Source organism: Nuphar pumila, chromosome 11 (genome assembly GCF_984573655.1).
Source record: "Nuphar pumila chromosome 11, dmNupPumi1.hap1.1, whole genome shotgun sequence".
Classification (NCBI taxonomy): domain Eukaryota; kingdom Viridiplantae; phylum Streptophyta; class Magnoliopsida; order Nymphaeales; family Nymphaeaceae; genus Nuphar; species Nuphar pumila.
This window is the reverse complement of record NC_143259.1, coordinates 20,088,845-20,110,436: the sequence shown is the minus strand read 5'-3', so window position 1 is coordinate 20,110,436 and position 21,592 is coordinate 20,088,845. Positions and strand designations below refer to the sequence as shown.

General features: G+C 40.3%; 1 protein-coding gene and 1 pseudogene across 2 annotated transcripts in view; both read right to left on the bottom strand.

Moving 5' to 3' along the window:
• On the bottom strand, positions 1 to 14,774 carry LOC149822162 (pentatricopeptide repeat-containing protein At1g02150 pseudogene; annotated as a pseudogene).
• A 5,006-nt stretch (positions 14,775 to 19,780) lies between these two features.
• The window catches only part of LOC149822161 (WAT1-related protein At4g19185-like), a 53,914-nt gene continuing 52,102 nt past the window's right edge, over positions 19,781 to 21,592 (bottom strand). For both annotated transcript variants that reach the window (XM_089980161.1, XM_089980162.1), the window contains one exon: positions 19,781 to 20,250. In XM_089980161.1, the coding sequence (XP_089836287.1) occupies positions 20,055 to 20,250 (196 nt within the window). In that variant the 3' untranslated portion in view covers positions 19,781 to 20,054. The remainder of the gene's footprint in view (positions 20,251 to 21,592) is intronic.

Here is a 21,592-nt window from a genome sequence, read left to right as displayed (position 1 = left end):
ATAGCTGGTAAATCTGTTGATGGTTTTAATTTATACAAGGAAAATTATAAAGTTTATAGGGATGATGAGACTTCTGATGCTTGAGGAATCCATCAGCCTTCTCCAACATTCCTTCCCTGACATAACAAGCCAGTAAAACATTGCAGATTCTGGGATCATAACTGGATTTAATGGACTCCCACTCCTTGTAAACCTCTTCAGCACCATTTATATCTCCCATTTGAACTAACGAAGATATCAGAGCGATAACTCGAGTTGTGTATACTTTCAAAACTTGCTTTATATGACTGCCACACGGTAAACCTCTTCCTTCTTGCCAATATTCGCATACAGACTAACAAGATGATCATATGGTGTTCAGTCACGACCAGAAATTCAACTCTCAACCTCATGCAAGCAGTTCTCAGCTTTTTAAAACAGGCCAAGCCTGACATACATGGCTGCCATTGTACTATATGCTGTCCAATTGATACTGATATTATTGTCCAATTTCATTTGCTTAAACACTTCTTCCATCTTCTCCATGTCCATTGCAGCACAAGTCGTTATCCAAATATTGTAGGAATAAATATCCAAGGCTATATTCTTCTCCTTCATCTCTTGGATCATCAAATCCACCTTTTCAAATTCGTTTATTTTCATATACAGTCATTATGTCATTGAAGGGAAGAGCATGAGAGAGGTAACCTTCTGATCTCATTTTCTCTATGAGAATCTTGGCCTTGGCCCTCACTTTCACATGGACATAGGCATTGAGAAGAGCACCGTATGTTCTTTCATCTCTAGAATTCTCTGGAAGACTCGGGAAGAATTCCTCAGCATGAGAATTACCATACACTTTGGAGATTAAATCTAACTGGATTGCAATATCACTTGAGGATACTTCAAATCCTTCCAATTGTTTAAGTATCCAGTCATACACCTGGAAGAAATATCAGAAATGAAGTTGAGCACTTGCATCATAACAACTGAGGTAGTTCAAAATTCATGATCACAACTAAAATGGATGCCAGGAAATGACAGACATCATAAAAATATTTAGTTATCGAAAAGTGTCATGCATTTTCATTTTAGCAAAGCTACTTTTTGTAATTTACCCTTGAAAGGAACCTTTTTGTTGTTGTTGATCTAAATGGCAAGTGAACACAAAAGAAGAGGTCTACAAAGATACATTAGTTTTGAAATAGCCTTCCATGGATTATACTGGTCAGCTAAACACAGCAAAGATCACAAGAGGGGAATATAAATGAGGAAGTATGGCTGCTAGTGCATGGTGATTCTAGTCAGACCAATGTGTCCACAATTTGGTTTGAAGGGCATCTTACCCTATAAGAAATTATGTATTCACGTAGACGTTTTGATTGTGAAAATTAATCTGATTTGTGTATATGCATTTACTTCTATGCTATAACACTCCTATCTGGGACCTCAAGAGTTCAAGTCTGTTTGGTATTACTTTCCCGAGGAAAAGCATACACAGTTCACACTACATGGCTATTTTTTTTTAATAAACTCAAATTCTTTGACAAAGTTCATCATTCATAACATACGAAAATAATAATTACATGAGTGTTCAATGACAAGTAAATAACACTTACAGTATACTCTACAGAATAGTTCAAATAGTTGATCACGTCTTGCAAGCGCTACTGTGCCTGTAACCTAAAGTTGCAATTTTACAAGGATCACTGAGTCTACAACTCAATAAAGAATATTTATAAGCAACAAATTACTTTAACTTACAACTGTAGTGAGCTCTAAGCCTCTAATTTGGGTTTAGTTTTCAACATACCACACAGGTTTGTGTATTTTAAATTTCTCTCTTAACTCCCTCTATCTAATACTTACTCACAACAGACTATAACACTAGATCGGCTATATTGGTCATAGTCATCCATGGGCATAGCAACCCATGTATAACACTCAAATTCTACATTGTTGGCCAGATTATGAATCATACTCTCCCAGTGATCCCGGATCACCAGGCACTGCAGTAAAACAATAAGGAAGACCCCACCGGTAGCTAGCCGAAAAGTTAGGCTCAAACCCAACATGGTTCATGCTACATCCTAACTATAATGACTTTCAATCATCCATGGTTGTTCAGAGTTCCAGATATTTTGTGATTATAAAACCCTAAATCATATCTTAGGTTCATTACTTTGAACCTTACTCTCAAACTCGTGTTTCACTCGTTCTCCCACAAATTCCATTGTGAAATAATCATGACAATTCTCATTCTCAATCTCAAAATGGTATTAGGGTTCATATTTTTTATCATACTAAGCATGCAACGATATAAAGTTTCTACATCGTTAAATCACCGACGGCCCACTCTCTATGGTGGTTGCACTCTAGCCGCGAACCAGATAGCCTTTTTCATAGGTCGTCACTTTTGGGATTTAAGGGGTTAAGCATGCTAATCTCAATTTAAATTCAAACGACATGACCAAATTCAAGGGACTCAAGGCTAATCACAATCTCATCACAATGCATGTTATTCAAAGATTATAACATAGATATATTGTCATAACACAATATCTCTTTTTAATATTCATGACATATTATGACTGTCGTGTGCATACAGTTATCTCATTGCAATTAACTCATGCATAGTCATTCTATATATATCATGTTCATACTCAAGCAGTGTTTTAAAACTCGCCGAGTCAACTCGTTGACTCGGCTCGGCTCGGCCCTCCAGCGAGTCAACCCGGCAAGACAAACTCGGTTTGCCAAAACTCGGGCTTGACTCGGCCTGACTCGGGCGAGTTCTGGGATGTTTGAAATTTGTTTTTTGAGTTTCAAATTAGTTTCGAAATATATAAGTACATATATTTTAACAAGGGTTACCCCCAGATTTTGTATAAAAAAGAAAATAAAAATCATTTAAAGATAAAAAATCATTTAAATCCATAGAATAAAATTGCCATGTTGTTCGAACTACTGTTCACCCTGTGCTATCAACTTATTCTAGCAAAATATTTTAAAGAAATGATTCTCACTATATATGGAGGGTCAAATGTGCCTATGGGAAGTCACATTTAGGTTTCTTCATCCATTTGTTATGTGAACAAGCATTGTACAGATTCAAATATTAGTAGTCTTTTTATAGTTGTGCCATTAATATATTTCCTGCATAGTTTTCATACATGAGAAAATTGCTTATTTATGTTGATATTGGGCATTCTATAAACTTTTAATATGCACATATATCCCTATTTTACAAACATCCCAGAACTCAAAAACATGGTTTCAGACAAATTATATATTGTTTTTCTTTTAAAATTAAAAGTTAACAAAACCCGGTCCGAGTCACCGAGTTGACCCGCCGAGTCACGAGTCAATAAAGAACGAGTTGAGTTCCGAGTCACGGGTTTTAAAACCTTGTACTCAAGAACTATATTTCTAAACATGCTAATATACAACAACAATAATAACTGTCACATGGGTGTGAGTGCAGGTGTGCGGCAAAAATATAAAAAATTATATATATATATATATATATATATATATATATATATATATATATATATATATAGTCCAAAAGTTAGACATAAATGATCATGGGTGCGTTGACTACACCTAGGGTCAGGTTGACCGCATCGGGTAAGGGTGCGACACAGGTGCGGCACCTAGTTGAAGAATCCCTCTGACATATAGGGCAAAAAAAAAATCTTGGCAAATTTTTTTTTAAGTCCAAAAATTGGACCAAAATGACCCTCAGTGTGGTCAACGCACCCAGGGTCGGGTTGACCGCACCTGCGTCGCGTCGACGCGAGTGCGGCACCCTGCTAGCCGAATCCCTGTGACATAGAATAATAACATGTAATGCAATACGATTTGTTGACAACTAAAATTACATATAATATCCCTTACCTCGAATGTGAATATTGTACTTTCATCGCAATCGAGTCTCAAGTGGTTCTAATAATAGAACCTAATCATCACATAAGCATGTTCATGTTAATACTTATAAATTGTTTATATTTTGATAGAATTACCAAAATACTCCTCCCGAGGTGATCTGTCAAACCTCAATTTTTGTCTTCCTAGTTTGGTCAGACCCATAGGACAAGAAGATTCCTCTATGCGATACGAATCCAATGCACTAAATCCCACTCAATTCTGAGTTCGGAGAGCAAAGTTATGCCTATTTTACTTAATTAGATATTAGGTACACACACAAGGGCAATTTGATCATTTCAACTTTGTGATTTAACCTGATTCATCCTAGATCAAAACAGGTTCAATCTGAGTTTAGAGTACTAGGTTTACTGAACCTAGTCTCGACCCAACTGGGTCTGGTTTTAAACGCAATTGAATTCTAAAAAAAAATCATAATGGATCTGCTTTCCAACAGATGTGGATCCATATCCAGTTTTGTATAACTGGACTGGACCCAACTGTTCCAACTAGGTTCAGTTTTATCTCAGTTAGAGACAGACTGGACTAGTTCAGTTCTATCCTAGTCAGGAATAGGTTGAACTAGATCCAGTTCAGTTCCAACTAAATCCATATTAAATTATAAACTCGATCTAGATCCAGTTCTGATTTGAATCCATAACTGTCAGACTGGATCTAGATTCAGTTTTGATTTGGATCCAGAACTGATCCATCCAGCAATAGATTGGATCCAAATCTAGCTATATGTTGGATCCAGGACTGATCTGAATAGTCTTGAACTGGATCCAGATTCAGTTCTGATCTAGATCCAGTATTGTTCCATCTAGCCCCATACAAGATCCATACCCAATTTTATCTGGATTCGGTTCAACTTCGATCAATTCAGGTCAACTAGATCAAACTGGACCCAAATCCGGTCTGGTCCGATTCAAACCAGACCCAAACAGGAAATTGAGACCTTGTCAAACTCGACTCGGTCTGGATCGGTCATAACCAATTCGGTCGACCGAGATGGGTTCGAAATTGTTGACCAGACTCGGTCTGGACTGAACCGGACTGAGTCAGTCTTGGTCAGACCTGACTTGGTTTGGGTTCACACCCAGACCGGTTCAATCCGACCGAGTCGGTCTGGTTCAGTCTGAACCGGTTCGGTCGGCCAAGATTGAGATGTTTTTTATATATTACCTGGTTTGGTCTGGGTCGCACTTAGACCGCCCCAGGGTCCTTTTACCCAGAGGTTGTCGGTAACCTCTAATTGTCGGCCCTCTCTCTCTCTCTCTCTCTCTCTCTCTCTCTCTCTCTCTCTCTCTCTCTGCAACAACGCTGAGAGGTTGCGGACAACTCCTCTATTGTCGGCTTCCTCCTCTTCTCTCTCACACACTCTCTCTCTCCCTTTTTGTTAGGGTTCCGACAGCGATAGTTGTCGGTTGTCGCTCCTCAAACTCTCCTGCAGTCATGGTTGTCGGCCTCTTAAGGAAAATAAAAAAGAATAAAAATAAGGAGAAAAGAGGCAATTACCTACGTTGGGCATCGGTGGTGCTCCGACAACTGCCTCCCTCCCTCCCTCTCGGTCTCTCTCTAGGTACTTCTCTCTCACTCTCTACAACTCTCCCTCTCTCTCTTTTTCTCTTTCTCTCTCTGTCGAGTGGGCAGGGAGGCGCACCGTGAGAAATATTTATAAAGTTCTCATGGTGGGTGAGGATAAACCTCACCCTACCCGACGATCGTGGGGGGTAAGGTTTATCCTCACCCCCTCCCCCTACGACGAGAATGGGGGAAGGCGGTTTCGTAATTGGGGAAATCATCTTTCCTTGTTCTTGTATTAGTTTCTTTTTTTTACCTTCCTCACCCAACTTCATCAGGTGGGTTTCATAATTCTACCTCCTTAAAAGAAAATTCGTCCTGAATCTTACATGAAAACAATTGTAAAAGTTATGCACAGATGTTTGATTCGTGCTCTTATGTGGCTTAATTCTTGTTGTGATGACTCCATCTGACCAATACCAGTAATATATCTTTGTTTCGCAACTTCTACTCTTTTGTATTTAAAACTTTTATGGGTTTTTCACTCATACTTAGGTCATTCTAGATTTTCAATAGTGACTCGACTACATCCAATATATAAAAGGAATCAGGTATATACTTCCGTAACATAGAGACATGAAATACGTTATGAATTCTAAACAAGGAAGGTGGCAAAGTCAATCGATATGTTGTCTGACCAACTCTCGCGAGTATCTCAAAGGGGCCAATATATCTTGAACTCAATTTTTTCCTCTGACCAAAATGCATTACTCCCTTAAAAGGAGATATCTTTAAGAACACATGATCACTCTGCTCAAATTCTAACTCACTACGTCTTTGAAACGCATAACTTTTATGTCGACTTTGCGTTGCCAATAGATGCTCCTGAATGAATCTGACTTGGTCTGTCATACGTTGCACTAATTTAGGCTCTGATAATCTTTTCTCTCCAACATGAGGGTGTTCGGCACCATCAGCCTTACAGTGCCTTAAAGGGAGCAATGTCTATGCTTGCCTGAAAGCTATTATTGTAGGCAAATTCTATGAGAGGCAGGATGTCATTCCACGAGTCACTATACTCTAAAATAGATGCTCACAACATGTCTTCCATGGTCTGAATGGTTCGCTCTGATTGTCTGACTATCAGAAGGTAGAATGTCGTGCTCATTATTAATTGTGTCTCCATTGCCTTTTAAAAACTCTGTCAGAATCGAGAAGCACACTTAGAGTCCCTATTTGAAACAATCGAATCAGGTGCTCCATGAAATCTGACTATCTCTCTGATGAAGAATTAGGTCAACTGATCACAAGTGTGACTCGTCTTACAAGCTAAAAAATAAGTTGACTTAGTTAGTCTATCTACAATCACTCATACTAAATCCATCTCATTTCTGGTCTTTGAAAGTCCTGAGACAAAGTTCATAGTAACATCTGCCCATTTTCACTCAGGTATAAGAAGTGGTTGTAGTAGTCATTTGGGTCATTGGTGTTCAATCTTCACTTGCTGGCACACCAGATAACTGCTTATAAATTCATCGATGTTACTCTTCATTCAGCTCCACCAAAATGTATCATTTAGATCTCGATACATTTTGGTATTGTTTGGGTGGATGGCATATCTCGAATGGTGTGCCTCATCCAACAATTAATTTTTGAGTTGATCATCCTTAGAAATACACACTCTATGATGAAATCTAATAAGACCCTGAGCATCCACCTTGAAGTCCGACTTCTCACCCTCAAAAATTTTATTTCTAACTTTGGCAAACTCCAGGTCTGATGGTTGCTTTTCTTTAATTTGCTCCCACAATTCTGACTTCAATATAATTTACACAAACAATAATCGACCTGGTAAGCACCAAGTTTCTGCTTTCTAATGCGTGAATGTAGAAAACAACTCTCAATCTGCGAGTCTGACCAATGCTCCTGACTTTCAGCTAAGAGCGTCAGCGACTACATTCGCTTTTCCCATGTGATATTTCAGTTAAAAGTCATAATCTTTTAGAAATTCAAGACATCTCCTTTGTCTCAAGTTCAAGTCTCTCTGTGAAAACAGGTACTTGAAGCTTTGATGGTCAGTAAATACTTTGAAGTGCTCACTGTATAGGTAGTGTCTTCATATCTTAAGAGCGAAAACAACTACTGCTAGCTCCAAGTCATGTGTTGGGTAAATAACTTCATGTGTTTTCATTTGGCGAGATGCATAAATTATCATCTTACCATGATGCATCAGAACACAACTCAATCTCTTATGAGAAGCATCACTGTAAATAGTGAAGCCTCCAGTTCCAAAAGGTAAGGCCAAAACTAGAGCAGTGGTCAAACACTTATTTATCTCTTAAAAACTCTGATCACACTTGTCATTTCACTCGAACTTTGACTTTCTTAGTGAGTTTGGTCATTTGAGCTGCCAAAATAGAAAACCCTTCCTTAAATCGTCGGTAATACTCAGCCAATCCCAAGAAACTATGAATCTCTATAGGATTCTTGGATCTAGCCCAATTGGTGACTGCTTCAATCTTCGTAGGGTCTACCATAATTTTCTCTTTAGATACGACATAACAAAAGGATACCTGCTCTAACCAAAATACACACTTTGAAAATTTGGCGTAAAATTGATGTTCTCTAAGTGTTTGTAAAACTATCCTCAGGTGTTCCTCGTGTTGCTCCCTCGTGATTGAATAAATAAGAATGTCATCGACAAATACCACCACGAACGTATCCAAATACGGTCTGAAAACTATGTTCAGCATATGCATGAAAGTTGTTGGTACATTAGTCAAACCAAAAGGCATGACTAAAAACTCATAATTATCATATCTTGATCGAAAAGTCGTCTTAGTCACATCTTATTTCTTAATTTTTAGCTGATGGTAACTCGATGGCAGATCCAACTTCGAGAAGCATGCATCTCCTTGTAGTTGATCGAACAAGTTATCAATTTGAGGCAATGGATATTTATTCTTTATGGTCACTGCATTCAATTGTCGATAAGCTATACACATGCACAGTGACCCATCATTCTTTTTGGCAAATAAAATTGGAGGACCCCAAGGAGATACTGATGGTCATATAAACCTCTCTCCAATAAATCTTATAGTTGCTCCTTAAGTTCCTTAAGTTCTGCAGATCTTATCCGATACGAGACCTTTGAGATGGGTGTTGATCCCGAGATAAGATCGATCTGGATCTTGATCTTTCAATTAGGAGGGAGACCCGACAGTTCCTTTGGAAAAACATTCACATATTCTCAAAGTATATCCACATATAATATAGTGAGGTCGTCTCTCCCATCGGTCTTCATGTAAGCTAAAAATCCAATGAATCCTTCTCAAATGTAATTATTGGCCTTTAAGCATGATATGATTATCGGCCTAGCTAGTTTTTTAACACCTTAATATGTGAAGGTTGGAGTCTAGGGGTTTTGAAAACTAATATATTTCCTTCTGCAATTAATAGTGACATGATGATTCGACAACCAGTCCATACCTAGGACAGCATCTATATCCTTGAATTCGAGTTGCAACAAGTTCACAAGCAACTCATGGTTCTCTATTCTCACTGCATAGTTGTTATACATAGTGTTCACTATAGTGGATTCTCTTATGGGTATTTCTATCAAGTAAGAAACAGTCATCCGTGAAGGTACAACTGATAATAGTTTTTCAAAGGTTGGGATTGTAAAACTATGTGTAGCTCCAAAATCAAACAACACATGTACTAAAATACCAAAAATAGGGAGTGTGTCTTCAACCATCTCAGGGCTAGCAAGAACTTCTTGAAGAGCGGTCGCATATGCACGACTTGGTACTGCGGGCTTTTGCTTCAGGGTTGCACCATTCCTCCAGTCAGGCTATAGGCAGTCATTGGCATAGTGACCCATCTGCTGGCAGTTATAGCACTTGACATTCTTCGAGTCACACCTGCCTTCATGCCTTTAAAGATCACAAGTCCTGCACGAATTATCGGATTGAGACGACTTCTTAATCTTCTGCCTCTTAGCTTTTGATGGCATTCCGAATTCCTGACTTGCTTACCCTGGGTCTGACTACTAGTATGACCTCCGTAGTGCTTCTTGTGCTCTTGCTGAAACTTTTTCTTATACTGAAACTTCCTTCGAGAAAACTCGGACATATTGTTGTCGTTGGGTTTAGTCTTCTATTTTGTCATGTGCTTTTCCTTCGTCTTCAACTTCCAAAATTCATATCTTGAAGCATAGTCTACGAGCCGATTGCATTTCTTTATTTACAATGGCCCTACCAACCTCAAAATTTCGAGTCTCAAACCCCTTTCAAAGCGTCTGCACTTCTCTTTCTTGTTTGCTACTAAGGACTTGGTGAAACAGGAAAGAGAGTTAAATCATGCAGTATACTTGGCTACAATCATATCTCATTGCTTCAGCTTCCTGAATTCTTCCTCTTTCTCCACCTTCTAACACTTCAGAAAGAATTGCCTATAGAACATTCTCACAAAGGTGGACCAAGACAAATAGGTGTCTTGCTTTAGAGTGTCTCAGATAGTCCTCTACCAGTGTTTCGCAAAGCTGGTTAGGTTCGACACTATGATCCATACACTCTAATCCTCTCAACACTAAATGGCATCTAAGGCTTTTTTCACTTGCATAAGCTAGTTTTCTGTTACAACACCATCAAGAGTGTCATCAAAAAGTGAAGGTTGCATATTTTTTAACCTTTTGGCCCCAGAGGTAATGCCTGAAATGACTCTTTGGGATTGTCCTTGTTGAACTCGAGTGGTTTGTAAGAGCTCGTATATAATGTGATTTGTAATATACTCTAGAGGAATCCCCATGTTTTTTCTCCTGAGCTTCCCATCCGTGATCCTTGTGGGATCTCTATACTCCCTTCTCCAAGATTGCGTGGAGCATGCCTTTTAGGGGTACGGAAAGACGAAGGCGCTCTATGAGATGGTGCACCTTCCGAAGTGCGAGACGATGAAGGTGCCCTCCGGGATGGTCTGCCAAGGCGCTCGCCATCACCAGTCCCTATATCAGGTTGTCTCATCTCACGTCAGGCGGCTAAGGTGTCCTTAGACAGAGAGGTTGTTCTCCTACGAGTAACCATATATATTGCATTGAAATCATCACGTAATAGATTTATCATTATTTGAGTTAGTTAGGTTATTATTGTACGAAATTCCACCACATGCATGCATTATGATACTCATTCAGTCAAAAGTATTTTATTTCCTTAATAGCATCTCGGTACACATGAAAGAAAAAAGGAAACAAAACAAGACATAATTGGACTAGACCAACAAGACTAAACATCCATAGACGCAAAACATCATCTCACTCCTCAATCCATCTGAAGCTTGCTTCTCTCCCTAAATCTCTTTGTGCCTGTTGAGAGTGAAATACAGGAGGGGCACCCATATTGTATGGGGGCGAAGCGGAAGTGTAGGTAGGTGAGGCGAGGGTAACAGTGGGATCTTCAGGCACAGGAGGGGGCACCCATATTATATGGGGACGAAGTTGGAGTGTAGGTAAGTGAAGCGGGGGTAATAGTGAGATCTTCATCCGCACCTTCCCATGAACTTTTCGAAGTTGTCCGCCCATGTGCTAATCCTGGGCCGCTTCAAAGTTGTGCAGCATTTCATGTTGTCTCTGCAGCCTGAATTGTCACCCTCCTAGTTTCTTCAGCAAGAGGCTCTATGACCAGACCTGGAGTTCCTCTATTGGTTGTGCTCAAGGCAGTCGCATAGCTAGTTCGGGACATGTGTCGTCCTCGCGTACTAGCCATCTCAGACCTTCCCCGAGACGCAAAGTATGCACTAGGGGATGATCTCCTTGTGACTCTTACTCGAGCCGCCATCCAATCCCTCATCGTTCGCCTACGTACCGACCAAGCTCTCTGACGGTGGAACTGGTGAGTCTCTCCCCCGTAGGGCTGTGGTTGTTGCCCCTGAGTAGTCTCAGGGTAGTTTATCAAAAGTTTGTTTCATCGATACACATTTCTTTTCCTAACTATGATATAGATCGGTGGGGGGCGTAGAGTCAACTCACGTACGATTTAAGCCATGCTCGACATGACTCCAATAGCCATCGCCATCACGATGACAAATTCTTCTCTCCAATGTTATTAAAAATGCGCCTCAAGGCGCAAAAAGCATGCCTCGCCTCAAGGCGAGGGCCTTTGTGCCTTGAGGCACTGGTATAAAGCGTAAAAGCCTTGAGGTGTACGCCTCAGGGCGAAATGCGCCTCAATGTGAGGCATATGCGCCTCTTTTTGTTGGTCAAATGGGGGTCAAAGCTCCCATTTGACCAAAAAATAGATGTTATTAAATCAGGGCCCCGACCCTAATTTCTCATTTTGTTTCCGTCTGTCTCTCGTCTCTCTCTCTCTCTCTCTCTCTCGCATGCAGTCCCTCACTCGCCTCTCTCTCACAATCCCTCACTTGTCTCCCACTTATCGTCTCGGTGTCTCCCACGATCCCATTTTCGATGCCGCTTATGACCTTATGATACTCAAGGACGCCAAGAATCCGGCTGCCATGGATTTTCCGGCGAGGCGAAGCCGAGCAGCAGAGCTCCAGGAAGAAAATGGGTTGGATTCCAGTCCTTCAAAGAAGAAGATCAGGGCTCTCATGGATCGATCCGAGAAGTACTGATGCAATCCTTGCCACAAGGTGTTCTCTTCCTACCAAGCTCTTGAGGGCCACAGAACCAGCCACAAGAAGACCAAAGAAGAGCTCCTCAATGCAGAAGTTGCGGAGAAGGAGGTCGTTGAACCTCTCTATGAGCTCCCCTCGCTGGAATTCGACACCAACGAGCTGCCGGCCCACCAGTGTAAGATCTGTCATAAGTCCTTCTCATCTGGACAGGAGCTCGGTGGGCACAAGAGGTGCCATTGGAACGAAGACAGGGCTTCCCACTGCTCGTCCATGGCCACCATCAGTACTGAACAGAAGAGAATTCCGATCTTGCCGGGTTTCGACCTTAATGAGGTGGCGCCACTGGAAGAAGTTGGTCTTGATGCTCTATACAGTATGATCGATGTGGTTCCTGCAGCTGCAAAGCTGCTCAGAGTCGATGCTGAGACTGACAATGCCGTGTTTCTAATTCATGATCCATCTGCTTGAGTTTTTACAGTGTTTCTGGTGCACAAATCTACTGAATATGAATCGGTCCAGACCTGAGGAGCTCGGATTTTGGTGTCTGGTTTCTTTCTTCTAACAGAGTAAAGCAATTTTGGGGTGCCTGGAGAAAACAGAGGAAATGTTGGTGTTTCCCTCACTGTTTTTTTTTCCTTATTTTTTCTTTTCTTTTACTGTTTAGTTCGTTTCATTTTCTCTGTTGCAGCAAAGCACAGGAATGAAGGATAACAATTTGTTTTATGATCCTGAAAGTCACTGTAAACACCTTTTTTTTCTGTACAGCAAAGCACAGGTATGGATGTGACTTGTAGGAGCAGAAAATGCATCAAATTTTGTGTAGTGTGTAGCTTTTACTCAATAAAGAAGCTTAAAGATGTGCAGGGGGCTGGCTTTATGCCACTGACTTGCACCATTTCAAATATAGCGTGACTAAACTGTTTAATATTCTCATTTTACAATAGTTTCCTGATATTCCTTTCTGTGCAGATGATGGTGGTGGCATGGATCCAGATAAAATGAGGCAATGCATGCCACTTGGATATTCAGTAAAGAGCAGGTTAGTAAATACAATTGGGCAATGTGAGCTATTATTTTTTCTGTATTACTCATACTATGCATACTGTTAAAAGAGGAATGTTCTTAGACAGCATTTCTGGATGTAGACTACTTATCTATCTGTTATCCAATGGAGCATATAGCATTGACTATCGAGTGATGAACTATTTTCATTTGATGAATGCTCATATAGAGAGATACTTACATTTTTTAATATGCATTTTGTTGTTAATGTTAATTTTTTATTGAATAAATGCTCATATTTTATTTCTTAGATACTTACATAGATCAAGTTGTTGCATTAATGTTACTTTTACATGTTAATCTCATATTTTTTCCGTATTTATTTGAGATTTTTTATTTCTTGTTGGTTGTTGCTTCATCAATAAACCATTTCTTATTTATTTATAATTTTAGATAATTTTTTTAAGTTAAAAAAAAATTTGAGGCTTATGCTTATTTATTTGTATCAGGCTTTCACTGAAAGCGCTTAGAGGTTGAGCTTCTCCCTCAAACATTGAGATAAGGAAATATCAAATATCATTAGAAGAGATTTGTATCGGAGTAGTTCTAAACTTTCTCAAGATGCTCTTTCAATTCTCACAAGGATATTGAAAGAAATTCAAAATAACCACGATAATAATAACTGTGATACATATAATACAAGCATATATACATACATAATATGCAAGACTTCATTTGAAACACTTGAAACCAGAAGAAACCAAAACTTGGCTAAATAAAGAAAATGGGAGAAAATGCTACAGGAATCCAGAAAAAAGATAAACCCAGACTATCAGCTGATAATTTGAAACTGAGCTGTTTATTCGTCCTTAAAGGACAAAGTTGCTATTAACACACTACACAAAAATTGACAAATCCTCATGTAGATACTGGGTCCTCAACAATCAAGGTGTCATAGTTAAACTTCACCAGATGAGAAGACCAAAAGACCATTTACCAGTACAGGTAACATGACAGAATGCAGCTTCCTAAGGTGTGACTCCAATTAACTAATGACAACACCCTGCCATTAAATTTAACCGAGGAAAATTTCTAAACACAAAGTAAACACATAGGTTACATGCGGATACCTACACACACCTGTTTGTACACGTGAACTCTCTTTCTCTCTTTCGTGTGTGTATATATAATTCTCAGTTGTAAATTGAAAATTACAATTAGAACATTAAAAATGACGTCAAAATAGGGGAATTCAACAAACTTTTCACAAAACTTAAATAAAATATCAAGAACAAGGATATATAAGAAAAAAAAGTCAAATAATCACAAAGAAAAGAACTGAACACCAAAAACAATCACAGAGAGTGGAATGAGAAGCAAAAAATAGAGGAGTGGGGAGATGGATCGACCACGAGAGCGAGTTTGAAGCGTCAAAACTTCCGCAGCTCCTTAATGACTCTACGGAGCTCCCAGGGCGACGCGACGGACGACGATCCGAAATTGGGGTCGCCCATCGTCGCAATCCTTCGGTAGAGAGACCTCCAATTCCATGATTCTCTGCTCTCGTAGTCGATCGTCCCGTAGTTGTGAACTTGGGAAAAGGAAGAGTACAGAGAGAGGGAAGATGGGTTGCGCCGAAGAGCGTGAGAAACGGAGAGAAACGTCAGAAACGGGAATCGTGGGGTGGAGAAGGGGAGTTGGAGAGGGTTCATTCAGGGGTCATGGGATTGAGACTTCATGAGAGAGAGAGAGAGAGGGAGATGGTAATTCAAGAGAGGGTTGTGTATGTTCGCCCCCGATGATTCACTGAATCCCACGTATGTGTTCGGGGCTTTGAATGAGCACCACGTATACAAGCACCCGTGTATGTTGACATAACTTTGCATCGGACTCTGGTGTTGTTGCAAAGACTTAAGTACCCTTTATTGCTATTCTTCTCATAAAGTGATGGTTTGAGAAAATGACAAAAATATCTTTTATTCAAAAAAGAAAAAACAAATAGTTCAAAAAAAGGACAAACATGTCCTTCATCCAGAAAGTCGAGGATGATGTTGACTCTTCAAAGTCTTCTTTTTTTTCTGTTCAAAAAAAGGACAAACATGTTTTCTTCTTCTTTCTTCGTAAAACACTGTAAAACCCTTTCTCTCTCTAGAGAAGAAATTAAGGGAAACAAAGAGTTCTTCCTGGAGAAGGTCATGAACATCAACCCTCTCACTCTCTCTCCCTTCTCTCTCTACTTCTGTGCACATCCAACAAACGATCCTACATTGCTGCATCGTCATCTTCTTCTTCTTCCTTCTTCGTAAAACACTGTAAAACACTCTCTCTCTGTAGAAAAGAAATCAAGAGAGGTAAAGGGTTCCTCCTGGAGAAGGCCATGAACACCAACCATCTCACTCTCTCTCCCTTCTCTCTCTACTTGTGTGCCCGATTTAGAGCTTTTGCCCTTACAGGAGGGGGATCCGGGGGCTCCCCCCCGGCGCGGATCCCGCTGCGCGGTCAGCGGGCGGGGGTCCAGGGGGGGGCGCCCCTGGCGGGGGGCTCGGGGGCAGCGCCCTCCGGACCAAAATTTTTTTGGGCCTTCTAACAATGATTTGTAGTATTATCGGGCTTTCCTACAGCAATTTGTAGCATTTGTAGTATTATCGGGCTTTCCTAATTTGCGGAAGACACTACAAATCGCTATAGCGATTTGCGGAAGACACTACAAATCGCTATAGCGATTTACGGAAGACACTACAAATCGCGGATTTGGAATATGACCTCCGGTTAGGGAGATATGACTCTGACAAGTTGGTCCTAATTTGCGGAAGACACTACAAATCGCTATAGCGATTTGCGAATCGCTATAGCGATTTGCGAATCGCTATAGCGATTTGCGGAAGACACTACAAATCGCTATAGCGTTTCGCGATTTACGGAAGACACTACAAATGCTACAAATTGTTGTAGGAAAGCCCGATAATACTACAAATCATTGTTGGAAGGCCCAAAAAAAATTTGGTCCGGAAGGCGCTGCCCCCCGAGCCCCCCGCCAGGGGCGCCCCCCCTGGACCCCCGCCCGCTGACCGCGCAGCGGGATTCGCGCCGGGGGGGAGCCCCCGGACCCCCCTCCTGTAAGGGCAAAAACTCTAAATCAGGCACACAAGTAGAGAGAGAAGGGAGAGAGAGTGAGAGGGTTGGTGTTCATGGCCTTCTCTAGGAGGAATCCTTTACCTCTCTTGATTTCTTCTCTACAGAGAGAGAGGGTTTTACAGTGTTTTACGAAAAAGGAAGAAGAAGAAGATGACGATGCAGCAATGTAGGATCGTTTGTTGGATATGCACAGAAGTAGAGAGAGAAGGGAGAGAGAGTGAGAGGGTTGATGTTCATGGCCTTCTCCAGGAAGAACTCTTTGTTTCCCTTGATTTCTTCTCTAGAGAGAGAAAGGGTTTTACAGTGTTTTACGAAGAAAGAAGAAGAAAACATGTTTGTCCTTTTTTTGAACAGAAAAAGAAGAAGACTTTGAAGAGTCAACATCATCCTCGACTTTCTGGATGGAGGACATGTTTGTCCTTTTTTTGAACTATTTGTTTTTTCTTTTTTGAATGAAAGACATTTTTGTCATTTTCTCAAACCATCACTTTATGAGAAGAATAGCAATAAAGGGTACTTAAGTCTTTGCAACAACACCAGAGTCCGATGCAAAGTTATGTCAACATACACGGGAATACGAGCCCCATGTGCTTGTATACGTGGTGCTCATTCAAAGCCCCGAACACAGACGTGGGATTCAGTGAATCATCGGGGGGAACATATAACCTGCTTTGGTAATTCAACGACATTTGCGGTCGTCCTCCTGACGTTCGCGCTGATGAAGGGCAATACAGTCATTTTATGCTCCATTTACATGGACAGACAGTATGGTCATTTTTCATAAAAAGTTTCATGTACGATTTTATTTGAAGTGAAATGTTGATACAATTCTAAAATATATCGATACAAGTTTATAATAAATATTGATACGATTTCTAAAAAAATTAGTAGTTTCTGTAAAGTCGATATGAAATATATATTTTTATAAAGATACCTATAAATTAAAATAGTTAAACATAATATATAAATCAATTATTATTGTATAAATTTTTATCTTATAATATTAAAAAATTTCTTAATAAAATTAATATCTTTATAAAATAAAATTGTTATTTGTATGTAGAAATGCTAAGAGAAACCAACTTGATACCCATTGATAACATAATAAAGTTGTTTATATGTAAGTTGGTGTGTGATTATTAAGTAATTGGGACTAGTTTCTTAAACATTTGTACTTCTTTCTATGGTTTCAGAGACGAGTTTAGTACCGGTATCTGGTACTAGAAAGCCTGAAATGCAACTATGGACTTGGTACTCGGGGCTGTCAACTCATGGGTCGATACTCTGTGAGATCTGTGGCCCTACCCAAACCTGGATTTGAGGGCATGGGCTTAAAAATGCCAACATGAACACTATTCAAGTCGAGCTGAACCTGACCCAGAAAAAAATCTACAGTTCGGGTTTGAGTTATCGGATACAGATCTAACCCAACATGCCCCGTGTATTTTGTATAGATTTTTTACATAAAAAATATATTGTTAAAGACTATAAATAATACGGGTCTAGAGCTTTCATTTTGTTGACCTGACATAACCCGGACAGAAGTTATCTGGGTGGATTCTGGTGACCTTGATGGATCGGATGTCCTACTCAACAACAAACCTAAGTGCTCCACTAGTTTATAGCGGCTTGGATATGTATATCGGGAGAGATTTGATCCATTCCTTTATGTTTTAGTACATTCTCAGTGCAATTGTGATTTGGGTCCAGTCTAGTAATATACTGCCGGACCCATATCATGGTCCACGCAACGTGTCACAAGCCTAGACAAGTGAATGGTTTGGTTTGGTTTGGGCCTTTGTTAAGATGGGTCCAAAAAGATTGTGTCTAGGCATCACTGCATCGGATTCAGAGTTTCAGACCCGGACACAGACTCAGGAGAGAAACTCCCACTGTCACCCCACCAACACCACCGAAATCAACCAATTAAGGTACTGGAGATGAGAATGGATTATTGGATCACATTTAGGTCTTGTACCTGAAAGCACCTTAGTTGATCCAACAACTTAAGTAATCAAATGAAAAACATTGCGGACCTTTACCAAGCCAAGATAAAAGCACAAGGGTTAAGACTTGGCCCGTGTACATAGGTGCTAGTTCAAGTCAGGAGAGGAACCTGCGGTGTAAGTGGATTGGTTGAGTCGGTCCACAAATCCAAATTCCATGGAATGGTTTCAGATGTGGATCTTGGCCCCCATGAGAATGACAGTGTTTTTCCTAGGTGGTGGACCCAAATACTTCACAGTCCAACCGCATGCAGAAAACGTTGTAACGTCTGATACAGTTTCATAGGCAGCCACAACTTTTGGGTTTAAGAACGTTTGGAAGGGAGCAGAATAACATAGAACAAGTAAATTAGTTCATAGCTGAAAGAACATTTTGCAATGAGCTCAAGGGCATCTATTGATTGAATAACTGTGTTCATCTTGTTATAAACTATAGCTACCAAAACCAAAAAGTAGCTTAAAGCGAAAATAACTGTTTGAACCTGGCTTTGGGTGTTAAACCAAGTTTTACTCAAAAACCATGGTTTGGTGGCTGTTTCGATGCCATCAAACCCAGTTTTAAGTACAACCCGGTTGGAGCAAAACCGGGTTTTTAAGCCAATTTTGCAATGCTACTCTGCACAACTAGGGATGGCAGTGGACCGGGGGAAAGCGGAGCCCCACCCTGCCTCGCCCCGTTTGGACCAGGGATGAAGGTTAAAATCCATCCCCGTTCCCGTTCGGGGATGGAGGTACACTTTTCCCCGCCCCGCCCCGCCCCATCCCCGTCCCCACCACTTTTCCCCGCAATAGCCCCACCCCGCCTCATCCCCGTTTGAACCGGGGATGGAGGACATGAAACGGGGATGAAGGCGGGGGTGGAGGTTAAAATCCATCCCCTTGCGGGGATGGAGGTTCTAATCTTGAGGCGGGGCGGGGGTGGAGACCTTGTCCCCCGGCCCGCCCCACCCCACCCCACCCCACTGCCATCCCTATGCACAACTGTGTTGTCCAAGGAGTGGGAGTCACGACCCTCACTTCCCCTTCCACCCGGCCCACCACCTCACTCTTCTTCCAATCTATGTCTGGCTGGAAGGCTACCACCCTCATCGAGCGTACCAGTCTGACATTTTTTGTTTACCTTTTTTCTTAAGTATTCCTTCATGGCTAGTTATTTTCCAACCATGAAAGGCCACATTTGAAACTTTTTTTTTTCTTTATAGCCAGCCATTTTCTAGCCAACCACCAACAGGAAAAATAACCGAGATGGTTCTGCTCTTGTCGGTTGGTACCATCCGGTTATTTTTCGGCCCGCGAGTGGCTAGAAATTGGTGGGATTTTTTCAACTTTTATACTGTTCGCAAACCAAACACACAAAAACCTAAGTTTTTAGCAAACCTAGTTTTCCATAAACCTGGTTTTGCCCCATCATCCAAACAAGGCCCAAGTGTTTATAAGTGTTTAATAAATGCCTTAACGCATGAAACGTGGAGAGTGAAGCTGTAAGGAAGTGTGAGAAGTAAGTAGGACGTAACATAAAATTGAATAGAGAAAACCTTCACTTAAATACAACTAAGCATTCCGGTCATATATATAAGTAGGAAGTAACATAAAATTGAATAGACAAAACCTATGGTTTAAATTACACAAATTATCCATCATATGTAGGTTTTACAATAAAAATTAAAAAGAACCCTGAAAGTAAAAATGATTTCATTTTGGAAGAAGCAATTTTTCATAAAGTTTCAGAAGCATGAAAGAAGTGTGGTTTTTGCACTTTAAAGGGAGCTTCTTAAGATGCAAGCTTCCTAGGATTTTACAAGCTTCCAGTAACCATGATAACAACAGCGGAAAACAAAAGTCACTCTCTTTTTAGGATTCATGTGGCTCTTTTGACACCTTTGCTGTTGGCCATTGCAGTGTAGTATTAAGAAGTGGTGCATGTTCATGAACTTGTGGTTCACAGTCTCGGTCGATGTGTGCCACACCTACTGCTGCTACCCTCTCACTGTAGCGTGCCCATGTTACAATGTATAAACCAGCAATGATCAGAGCCCCTCCTAAAATACTGTCACAAACAGATATATCCATCAGTTGTTAAATTTGCTTGTGCTTTAAGCAGTCATAAGCAACACAATTAGTATGATCAATACAGTGATTATCCTGAACTTGTGATATATCATGTCGGTAATATTCAGATATATTTTTCCATTATAAGATTTGTTACCATTTCAGAGACGGAAAGAAAAAATAAAACGCTAACAAAGAAGAAACGGTCCAGAATCCCCAGAATATTTCTTTTTGACTCAGCATGTAATATGAAAAAGAGTCAATGCACCAAGCATATTGCTTTTTATCAGCTAAGCTTTTCATTTAATCTAGATCCTCAAACATTTAAACATGTGACCTACATCACTTGATAAAAAGCTTTCCAAATGATAAAAAACACAACTATAGAGACCTGGAATGATTGTTTCAATTTGATTATATTCCCTTGTTCTCATGAACAAAACCTCATTAAAAGTTAACGAACTGCCTAGTGATCCCAGTCAAAAACTATCAATTCATAGAAGCTCTTCATCCTCTGTCTTCCATACTAAGATTTCCCTGCTCTATGTACAAATTTGTCTTAGTTTGTTTGGCCATTCTCTTGTGCATTATCAGACTAACAGATTAACATTTAAAAAAATACAAGGAAATGACAGATTGCTGACATGAATAGCTACCAAAGAAATTGTGGCATGCATGTAAGAGGTTGGGCTTAAGGCCTTGACGCATAATACTAGGGTTTCTCAGGGCCTGATTGCTGGAGGTATGTGATGGGTGGCTGTTACCACATGAAAGACAGCAGCAGATTTACGGAAAGTTGCTAAGAAAGTTACCAACATAGATGCATGTGGCTTTGCATTCAACTAGGACCATGAGTAACAGCAGACTGGTGACCTGTGCAATGCAATATAGGGCAGCTTGAGATTTGGTGATCAGTTTTCTGAGGAGACATGAAGGCATTCGTCATAATTGATATGCCTAAAATATAAATGTGCCTCAATCTTTGGTTGAAACATTTGTGCCATATGCAATGATCCATGTTGCCTACAAGCAAGCAACTATTGGTCTTGGAAGAAGCCTGTTCTGTATGATTCTTGACAGCATTGTGTAGGCAAGTAAATCCAAAGAAAAAGAAATGGGCAGTTGCTCAATAAAGCAAGCAAAGATGTATACTTCGCAAAGAATGGCATTGATTGAACAAAACCAAGAGCATATGTTAATTCATGAACTTCCCCACTGTCCAATTTGATGCATGACAGATAACGTAGTTCGAACAAAACATGATACTTGAAATTAGCCAACTTCAAACAATACATGCAAGCCTGTCAATCATCTTACACATTATCCAGCATAATGGCCAT